The following is a 10,997-nucleotide window of genomic DNA, read 5'->3' on the forward strand; positions in this document are numbered from 1 at the left end:
GGAGAGATGACACCTCACCAAGCAGGTGCACTGCTGGTGACAAGGGGAGTTCCAGTCATCATACCCCAAAGTATCACCTTCCAAAAATTTAATCTTTTTTTTACATGCTGTTCTTCCTTTGGTAGTCATCTTGTGTAAGAATGGATGGGAAATTATTGAGTTTTAGCATTTCAAATGCATTTAGAAGCCAAGTTAGAGATGTTGCTGTCTGTAGAATCACTAGAATGATAACACTAACACAATGATTTTAATCTTGGCTTCTGCTGACTTGAGTTGGTTTCTTATTAAGAGGGCAAAGATAAGTCACTTTAACTCAACAAGAAATCAGTTTCTTATTAAAGGGCAAGGAAAACTTGATATTGCACAGAAACCTTTTTTTCCCAATAGCATGATCTTTATCTAGCAAAACAATAAAAAAGAAAAGAAAAACCCAAATCCAAGATTGAACCACTCTAAACACAGGGAAGATGAAAGGGAAATCCTTCCCCCACCCCAATGGTTGAAATGAAGCAAGTGGTAATAAGATCAGACAGTTTAGGTAACTATTACTTCGTGAAGCCGTTTACATCCATCCATATGCTATGAATGATGCTTAAGCTCTCTTGTTCATCTTGAAAAGTGAATAAAATCATCTGGGCTTATTTGGAATGCAAGATCAGATATGGTATGCTGAGTGACACTTAAAAAGAATGAAGCGGTAACCGTAGCTTATTTTCTGAAACAATCTTGACACTAATGCTAAATTATAGCTTGGAATCATCTAGCATTTTTACCTTTATGAGGAAAGGCTTTTTACATATTTAACATAATTCTAGAGAAAATATACTGGCATTATGTATAAAGATATGTACACTGTAACCAAAGGGCATGTATATTCCCCAGTAGAACACTTTCTGCAACGTTATTGCCATTTGGTGTCATTTCCTAACAAATATAAAATACGATTGGTAAACAAACTAGACTTTAGATTTAAGCTGACAGCTGTTCCTTCAGAAGCAATATTCAGATATTTAATCTCGGGAACATTGAATATTTTGTGGCTGTTTGAGAAAACTGTACTTTGATCAAATGAAGGGGCCGCCTGCTTTTGTGCATTGTTCTTGGATCTGGTAATGACATATAAAACAGCCCTCAAATAACTTACACATTTGTGGCTGGTGAGTGCTCCCTGGGAAAATAAGCAAATTACCTAATGCTTTATTTTGAAAGCAACTCACCCTGTTTAGATTTGAAGAGTTACTCTGAGTACTAGGAAGAAAATGCCTTGTAAAAAATGCCACTGATTCTACTGATGTTGTGCACATAGGAAGCAAGCCAGATTTTGTCAGTGATTATATTTCTTCATATGCAGTAGATTCCTAACTTGTGTGCTTCCTATGCCAGAATATAGTGGGGTTCACAAAGAGGGACAAGGTCTTCTACTGCAATCCAAATTAAATAGCATGGAAGAAAATTAGATCGCCTGGTGCAGCTAATGGACCCACACTTAGATTTATTTATGTCCTTTTTAAAATCCACCCAATAATTTCAGTTAGATTAATTCACTGGCATCTGAACTCCTGGAAACTCCACAGAAAGGCTACTTTGAACTATTTCAAGGTGTAAGTTGCAAAGAGTGTCAGCTCCAGGTTTGGAGGGCCCTTGGGCAAGACACGTTCAATGGTCCACCTCCCTCAGTGAGTCTACCTTTTCATTGCCATTGTCACCAGCAGACATTACTTCTCCTCCTCATTCCTTCCACCTGTTTGCTTGACAGGCAGAGAGCTAGGAAGCAAGTAGGCAGTGGCATTTACTGCTCCTCCTTCTCACCACCGCCGTTGTCTCAGCCAGCCAGAGCAAAAGGCAGGTGAACAAGCAGATTGCAATGGTGAAGAAGAGGAGCAAGTCCAGAGGGTCTTGTCAGTAGGTCCCTACTGGGGTGTGGGCCCTCAGCAGGTGCCTGGTCATGCCTGCCCATGATGCTGGCCCTGGCTCACAAGAGGCAAATGTTACGTGAGGCAGTCATTCATAAATGAAGAATTAGGGCCACAATGGAGAAAGGAGGAGGAATTATGTCGCAATGATCTACAAGTATCTTCCATGTATCTAAACTTCTGCTTTAATGCTTCAGCTTGGGAAATACAACACTGATGCACTTCTGAAGTGATTGCACTTTGGTTGAGCAAAGACACTTGGACAGGGTAGAATTTCTGCTTGATGTTATAACTCTCCCATAAAACAAACAGAAGTTGTGATAATGAAGAACGATGTGTCAGGATATTTAATTGCACATCTGTCTTTTATGGAGGAGGAGGTGGAGAAGACAAGTTTGTTTAGACTTCATGTCTAATTTCATATTGTGACTAGGGTGTACATCCAACATTTTCAGTTTCTCTAAGTTTATGATTTTTCCCAATCCTATCTTCAGTTCATCTTGAATTCTGAGAATTGGTCCAGTCTTAAGTTTGGCTTGTCCCAAACATAGAGATTTTTTTCTTTAACTTTTGCATGAAAATTCATAAACATTTTTGTGCACATTTCTCCCAATACATGCATTTTTGTGAGCATTTTGCCTAATAATTTTTGCAAGCAATTTTCCTAATATAATGGATTTTTTGAACATTATTTCCCTAATATATGCATTTTTATATGCATTTTAGGATTGGAGAACTCCAGTCTGGAGTTCTTGCAAAAATTGGAGATGTGAATTTTGAAGGATAATTGAGTTTCAGTTTGCACATTGGTTCGAAAGTCCAAAATTAGGTAACTTCACATTAAAATGTGAACTGAACAAATTTCTCCTCTATCCCTAATGTAACCCAGCTATGGGTTGGATCCAGATTTAGTCACACTCAAGAGTAGACCTACTGAAATCTATGGGACCTAAGTTAGTCTACTCTAAGTATGACTTTGCCTAGATCCAGCCCTATATTTTAATCCATATTTTTAACATTTAAATGTTTGCAGTGTTTATTTAGAATATCTTATTGCTGATTCAAGTAAAAAAATCATATAAAGTCAAAGATAAATAGCAAACCAATATTAGTTCAGTTTACCTAAACAAAAATATAACCTTTTCGAAAAGTACCTTGCAGCTACACAGATTGACAAAATACATCAATTATAAATTTTACTCACTTTTATAATTACACTGTGAAGTGAACTTTTGGGCAAAGTTGATTAATTAAAAGGTTACTGCCATTGAGTCACTTTCAGAAACAATGTCTTAGGCTTCAATTAATGTAATATTCAGACTATTTTCAGATCTTAGCACATCTGATATATATGTATATTTATACATAGGTTACATTTTATTGTATGCAAATTTGCTACAGCATGTAAACTGTGATGTGATTATTATTAGTAACATTTAATTATTATAGTAGTACCTATTAAATGGGAGCACGTAGAACAGTACCAGAATTTAGGTCCTTTTGAGACCCATTGATTTCAATGGAGAATCAGAGACCAATCCTATGGCACCTAGAGGAAGCCTATGAGACCAATCCTATGGCCCATAGGATACTGAGGATTCCTAGCCCTACACCCCCAAGGCCATAGACAGAGCTACACCCTCAGAGGGAGAAATCCGAGCGGAGATTTCAGCGGCAAATCACCACTTTCCCCTATTGTGCAAGTTATGTTGTGCAAGCATTGGTTCATTAGCATTAGCACTGGGAAACCATTAGATATCACCTTCTGTGTTGGGAATGCTTTAGCTGAGACTGTTTTAAGAGATGTGGGATTTGTGTATCTCCTGCATCTATTTTAAGAGATAGATAGGGAATTTGTCATACCTTGCCTAGGTCACTTACTAGAATGCTTTACTCTAATCCAGCCTGTTCATTTCTTCCACCAAGATGGTGGATTCACCTTAATTGCTTGTTGTTCTGTATGGCCAGTCTCTATACCTTCTACTAATAGATTGGACACATCCATGAGAGATGGTCTCCATTCTGCTTCTGTCTTTATATAGGTAATGAGAGGATGCCAATTATATTTGTCTTGACATACCACATCAGTCCTGCTCCAGTAGGGCTTGTAGCCCATCATCTAGATCTAAGATGACAATGGATCATGACAGTCATAATTCTAGATTGTGAATATATCATCTACATTTTTTCCTATACTCAATGTTTCCCCAAAGCAATAGCTGTTTCCCCTTAAAGAATTTATTTTGTGTAGTTCCTTCTCTCTCTCTCTCTCTCCCCCCCCCCCCAGCAATATCCTCCAGGAAGAAAATACTAGCTGAGTGCAAGAAATACAACCCCATTCTACTATATTTATTTAAGAGCTGAAGCAAAAGCCTAGGTGAATTCACCTTTCACATGTACTAAGTCTTCATTTGCCACTGTATTCATTTGCCACTGTATATGTTATTTGTGGATGTCTTTGCAATAGCTCTCCCGCTATAGTGTTTTGGCAGGGCTGTTAAAAAAATTGTTATACAGTACAGGAGTGGAATTCAACCATGAAGCCCAAATTGTACTTTGCTGAGAATCTGGGTTATTGGCATGACAGTACCAAATTTCATACACAAAAGAGCTGCTAATCTGTAATTTAAACAAACAAACAAACAAACAAACAAATAAATGCCAAAAGTCTACCTACTTTTACTTCTTTTAACTTGATATTGCAGCAGACTGTGCCACAGCCGATGAGTCTTGAATACTGTATTTTTTTCAGGCATTTGGTGACATTAGTGGAATAAATTTCTCACATAACGAAGTGAGTGCGGTCATTCAGGAGCAAGTACGTCAAATGGATAATGCACAGGGAGCTTCTTCAGAGATCAAGCTACAGGAAAGAAAAAAGAATACAGGGAAGTGGAAAGGTATTCTTTTCAGTAGTTGCAGCTCTCTTGTAACCATGAAGCAGAGTGAGCCATGTAAGCGACAGGGCTTAGCAAAATCCCTTTGCCCTCTGCAAGAAAGCTATCCCCAGTTTGGAAACCTGTCAGGGTATGAACAAAAGCCAAAGTGTTTGCTTCCTTTAAAATGGCAACTGTCACTTCAAGCCTGCAATCCTATCCTATACATGCTTACCTGGAGCTCGATGGGGCTTACCGTCTGCAATGCCATTTGCGTCCCTGCTCTAGATTTATGTAGCCTATCACGGCAAAGAGCAGGGACACAAATGGCGTCCGCTATGCCGGATGCCATTTGTGTCCCAGCTGCTGGAAGTCTGCCAGCGGCTGGAGCTGGCCAGCAGCTCTGAGGACTTGCCGCGGAGTGGAGCCAGCTGGCGAGGATTCCAGGGGGGAGGGACAGATCACCTCCCCCCCCCGCGGACCCCCTGCGGACTCCAGGTAAGGGGTTTCATACATCCCTAGGAATAAATGGTAAATGCTCCCAATGGAGGGAAGTAAATATAGTGGGGTCCCACAGGGATCTGTATTAGGGCCAATGCTTTTCAAAATGTTCATAAATGATCTGGAATTAGGAGTGAGCAGTGAAGTGGCCAAGTTTACTGATGATGCCAAATTATTTAGGGTGGTTAAAACTAGAGCTGTGCACCACTTCAGCCTGAGGCCTGAAGCCCAAGTCGAAGCAGGCTGCTTCGGGTCACTTTGAGCCCCTTGGGAGGTGAAACAGAGGGGGCATGAAGTGACCTGGAGTGGGTCAGGGGCTCTTCGAAGCACTCAGTGCACTTCGGAGCTTCGGCACCCATGGCCCAGCCGTGCTGGCGCCTCCAGGTCCTTACCTGAGCTGCCCACCTCTGTTGCCACTGCTGCCACCACCTCCATTGCTGCCACCTCCACCTCTGTCACCACCGCCTTTGCTGCCACTGTCGCTTCCACCAACATGTACACCACTGTTATCGCTGTCACTGCCGCTGCCTTCTCCGCTACCGCCGCCTTCTCCACCACCACCCTCTCCACTGCCACCATCATCGCCGCTGCCAGCTCCTGAGGCCTGGACATGTACCAGCTCTTATTGCAGGGAGTCGCCATTTTTTTAATGGCAACTTCCTGGAAGTTCCTGGAAGTTGCCATTTATGGTGACTCCCTACAATAAGGGCTGGTGCACATCCAGGCCTCAGGAGATGGTGGCGGAGTAGAAGGCAGTAGTGGAGGTGGCAGCAGAGGAGGAGGAGGCAAAATAAGGAGCTGGGGGGTTGTGTGGAGGCATCGGGGGGTTTGGGGCTGAGTTGGATTGGGGGCCCCCCCAAATCAGCCCAAGCCGAATCGGGCCAGCCTCCAAAGCAACGAAGCAGCTTCTGAGTTGGATTCGGGGGGGGGGGTGTCCCTGCACAGCCCTAGTTAAAACAAAAAGGGATTGGGAGGAGCTCCAAAAGGATCTCTCCAAACTGAGAGAATGGGCATCTGAATGGCAAATGTGGTTCAATGTAAGGAAGTGTAAAGTGATGCACGTTGGGGCAAAACATCCCAACTTCAGGTATAGCCTGATGGGATCTGAGCTAGCAGTGACCGACCAGGAAAGAAATCTTGGGGTTGTGGTGGACAGCTCGATGAAGATGTCAGCCCAGTGTGCAGCTGCTGTAAAAAAGGCAAATTCTGTGTTTGTCATAATTAGAAAAGGAATTGAGAATAAAACTGCCAATATCATACTGCCCTTATACAAATCTATGGTGCGACCAGACTTGGAAAACTGTGTACAGTTCTGGTCACCACACCTAAAAAAAGATATTGTAGAGCTGGAAAAAGTGCAGAAAAGGGCAGCTACAATGATCATGGGGCTAGAGCATCTTCCCTATGAGAGAAGGTTACAACAACTGGGATTGTTTAGCTTGGCAAAAAGGAGGGTAAGGGGAGACATGATAGGGGTCTACAAAATTATGCATGGTGGGGAGAATGTGGAGGGGGCGGCTTTTTTCTTCCTCTTCCATAATAGTAGAACTTGAGGTCATTCTATGAAGCTGACTGGTGGGAGATTCAGGACAGATAAAAGGCAGTACTTCTTCACACAGTGCATAGTTAAACTATGGAATTAGCTACCACAGGATGTAATGATGGCCACAAATTTGGATGGATTTAAAGGGGGGTTGGACAAATTCCTGGAGGAAAAGGTTACCAACGGCTACTAGACCTGATGGTTATGTGCTACCTCCAATACCAGAGGCAGTGAGCCTATGTACACCAGTTGCTGGGGAACATGGGTGATAGGGTGCTCTTGCGCTCATGCCCTGCTTTAGGTTCCTGGTCAACAGCTGGTTGGCCACTGTGTGAACAGAATGCTGGACTGGATGGCACCCTGGTCTGATCCAGGAGGGCTCTCCCTATGTAAGGAAGGTGGGACTCTTAAGGAGGCAAGAGATCCTTAAGGAGTTGGTCCCTGTCAGGAGGTCCAGGTCATAAGGGGAACTCTGACAACTCCATAATGGGAATGAATGCTATTGGAAACACTATTGTATAAGGTAATTTATTTATTTATTTATTTATTTATTTCTATACCGCCCAATAGCCGAAGCTCTCTGGGCGGTTCACAAAAACTAAAACCAAACAACACACAATAAAACAATTTAAAATATATAGAACATTAAAACCACAATATAACAATACAACCACAATAAAACCAAGCAGCAGTACAGGAGTTTAAAATACAGATTTAAAACAGCAAAGATAAAAATTTAGAAAGCTAAAATGCCTGGGAAAATAAAAAGGTCTTCACCTGGCGCCGAAAAGAGTACAATGTAGGCGCCAGGCGAACCTCACTAGGGAGCTCATTCCAGAGCCGGGGTGCCACAACAGAAAAAGCCCTCCTCCTAGTAGCCACCCGCCTCACTTCCTTTGGCAGGGGCTCACGGAGAAGGGCTGCTCCTGATGATCTTAAGGTCCGGGCAGGCACATATGGGAGGAGGCGATCCTTCAGGTAACCTGGCCCCAAGCCGTTAAGGGCTTTGAATGTTAACACCAGCACTTTGAATCGGGCCCGGAAATGGACCGGCAGCCAGTGCAGCTGGAAAAGTACTGGCGTAATATGGGCTCGCAGGCCAGTCCCTGTTAACAATCTTGCTGCCCTATTTTGGACCAGCTGAAGTTTCCGGACCGTTTTCAAAGGCAGCCCCACGTATAACGCATTGCAGTAATCCAGACGAGAAGTTATCAGAGCATGGATAACTGTAGCTAGGCTGTCTCTGTCCAGATAAGGGCGTAGTTGGTATACCAGCCTAAGCTGATAAAAAGTGCTCCGTGCCACTGAGTTCACCTGTGCCTCAAGTGACAGTTCTGGATCCAAGAGCACCCCCAAACTACGAACCTGATCCTTTAGGGGGAGTGCAACCCCCTCCAGAACAGGTTGATTATCACCTAGCCGGGCAGACGAACCACCCACTAACAGTACCTCCGTCTTGTCTGGATTGAGTTTCAGTTTATTGGCCCTCATCCAGTCCATTACCGTGCCGAGGCACTGGTTCAGAACAGCCACTGCCTCACCTGGTTTTGATGAGAAAGAGAGGTAGAGCTGGGTGTCATCCGCATATTGATGGCACCTCAGCCCACACCTCCGAATAACCTCCCCCAGCGGTTTCATGTAGATGTTAAACAGCATGGGGGATAGAATAGAGCCCTGTGGAACCCCATGGCACAATTGCCATGGCACAGAGCAATAATCCCCCAGCACCACCTTCTGGAATCGGCCATCCAAGTCGGAGCGGAACCACTGTAGTGAAGTGCCTCCAACTCCCAACCCAGACAACCTATCCAGAAGGATACCATGGTCGATGGTATCGAAAGCCGCTGAGAGGTCCAGGAGAATCAACAGGGTCGCACTCCCCCTGTCCCTCTCCCGGCAGAGGTCATCCCACAGGGCGACCAAGGCAGTTTCCGTTCCAAAACCAGGCCTGAAGCCCGACTGAAATGGATCTAGATAATCCGTTTCATTCAAGAGTGCCTGGAGCTGTCCTACAACCACCCGCTCAAGCACCTTGCCCAGGAAGGGGATGTTGGCCACTGGCGTATAATTGTTAACATCCTCTGGGTCCAGGTTAGGCTTTTTCAGGAGTGGTCTAATTACTGCCTCTTTTAAAGCGGCAGGCACCACTCCCTCTCTCAAGGAGGAATTTACAACCTCCTGGACCCAGCTGGACAACCCCTCCTTGTTTGATTTAATAAGCCATGAAGGGCAAGGGTCAAGCACACAAGTGGTCGATCGGACTTGGCCAAGCACCTTGTCCGCATCCTCAGGCCTCAGTAACTGAAAATACATGTATTACTATGTATATAAGCCCTATGTATTACTCTGATGTAAGCCCTATTGAGTTCAATGGGCCTGATTCCTGGGAATCCTGTATAAGTCTTAGTTGTTGAAATGATTTAGTTGTCTCACCTGTTAGTGCCCAAATGTCAGATACTTGGTCTGTCTAGCACAGTATTGTCTTCACTGACTGGCTGTGGCTCTCCAGAGCTTCAGGCAGATTTTCCCCCCAGCCCTATCTGGAGATACTGGGAACTGAACCTAGGATCACCTACATACAAAACATGGTCTACCACTGAGTTATGGCCCTTCTCCAGAGGATGATCCCAGCTAAACTGGGAAGCGCCTCAGTTGGAAAACATGTCTATCCATCTATAATATGGATCCCCACATCCCTTTCCCAGGCATGGTTAGGCTCTGCAGCTGGTATGTGAGGGCCTGCCTGAGAGAAATGTAGAGGGAATCATGTGATGGGTATATATACACTGCCCACAGAGCCCAAACAGTCAACACGTGTACGGTACCAGTAAGTATACTAGAAGGTATACTTACAGAAAAAGGAGAAAAGAAAAGTACCCAAATGGTAGTTGAGAATCATTATGGTCTAAGCAACTTCATCACGTTCTTTTTATTTTGGGGTGATCAAGTAGTCTCCAGTAAGAACTAATTAATCAAGAAGAATGCTTATATACCTTCATTCACATGATAATCTTCATCACAATTCAATAAGACCTTGACTGTGTACATTTGTGACTATTGTTCCATACAGATGACTTCATGCTGTGTCAGAACTGATTAAATGTCATTATCAAAGCTGATCCAACGTTGGACTTATGATTGACTGCAATCCAGATATGCAGTGCTCTGTTTAAAGATTGCAACAAGATAAAGTATCTGAAGTGCTTTAAATATCCTGTAACGATAAATGATGAACATGGGCTTACAAGCCTTAATGCCTAATGTTTTATAGTGCTGCTAGTTGGTCTTGAATTGTTAGCTGTTTCTAAGCTAACAACGTGTTAGCTGTTTAAATTAATATGACTATAGTGCTGGCTTTTGAAATGTTTTAAGTGCTGTTTTCACTTTGATTTTATTTTATTGGAATTATGTTTTGTCCTTTTCAGCCTTGAGACGGCTTTGCTGTAAAGGTGTCCAAGACATCTTATAAACAAACAAACAAACAAATAAACAAACAAACAAATGTCTGTTGATGGCAAAGGGTTTCTTCGAATTAATTGTATTGGCTCTTGGGACTGCAGGATGTACTTCAAACATATCCCAGGGTTAACCATAATGTACTAGCGGTGCAGTTAAGCCCCCAAATCCAACACAACCTGGCCCTTTTCTGCGTATTCTTGGGAAATAAATGCTAAGATTATTTTAAGCATTGTGCAGATGAGTACCATGGCACTCCTCCTGCTGCTATCACTGCTATCACTATTAGTAAATGGTTGGTTCTGCCTGATGTTCACTAATGGATGAGGCTAATTAATTTGCTCAGCATGTAAATAAAAGGGAGCAAAGTGAAAATGTTCTTGAACTTGACATTTGGCAAACATTTTCTAATTTTGTTTTTGCAAGTTGATGCTACTTTTAAAAGGCTTATGTTGTATTTTTGTAATGATGGATTTAAACTTAAAATAACAAGTATCAACATGGAAATTCAATATTTTCATTTTTTTCCCACTGGTCATCTCTAAAAACAATAGCATCACTATTGCGACCAAACTCTGAAAGGCTGGGTAAACTAGGGCCAAAACTTCATTAACTAACATTAGCTTAATATAACCTGATCTGCAATGGTGAAAGCCGTGTGGGATCCTGCTCTCTTAAAGGGCGAGCATACCTGGCTCTAGGGCGGAG

At 43.0% G+C, this 10,997-nt stretch overlaps 1 protein-coding gene across 2 annotated transcripts in view; it reads left to right on the forward strand.

Annotated features, from left to right (window-relative positions):
- Window positions 1-10,349, forward strand: part of LOC146347279 (uncharacterized) — a 275,533-nt gene extending 265,184 nt beyond the window's left edge. For both annotated transcript variants that reach the window (XM_084848122.1, XM_084848121.1), the window contains exons 23-24: window positions 4,666-4,813; window positions 9,904-10,349. In XM_084848122.1, coding sequence (XP_084704248.1) covers window positions 4,666-4,813; window positions 9,904-9,929 — 174 coding nt within the window. In that variant the 3' untranslated portion in view covers window positions 9,930-10,349. The remainder of the gene's footprint in view (window positions 1-4,665; window positions 4,814-9,903) is intronic.
- Window positions 10,350-10,997: the final 648 nt, after the last annotated feature.

The sequence above is a fragment of the Heloderma suspectum genome, chromosome 4 (assembly GCF_057233095.1).
Source record: "Heloderma suspectum isolate Gila_16-S chromosome 4, 16-S_ref, whole genome shotgun sequence".
Taxonomy (NCBI): Eukaryota; Metazoa; Chordata; class Lepidosauria; order Squamata; family Helodermatidae; genus Heloderma; species Heloderma suspectum.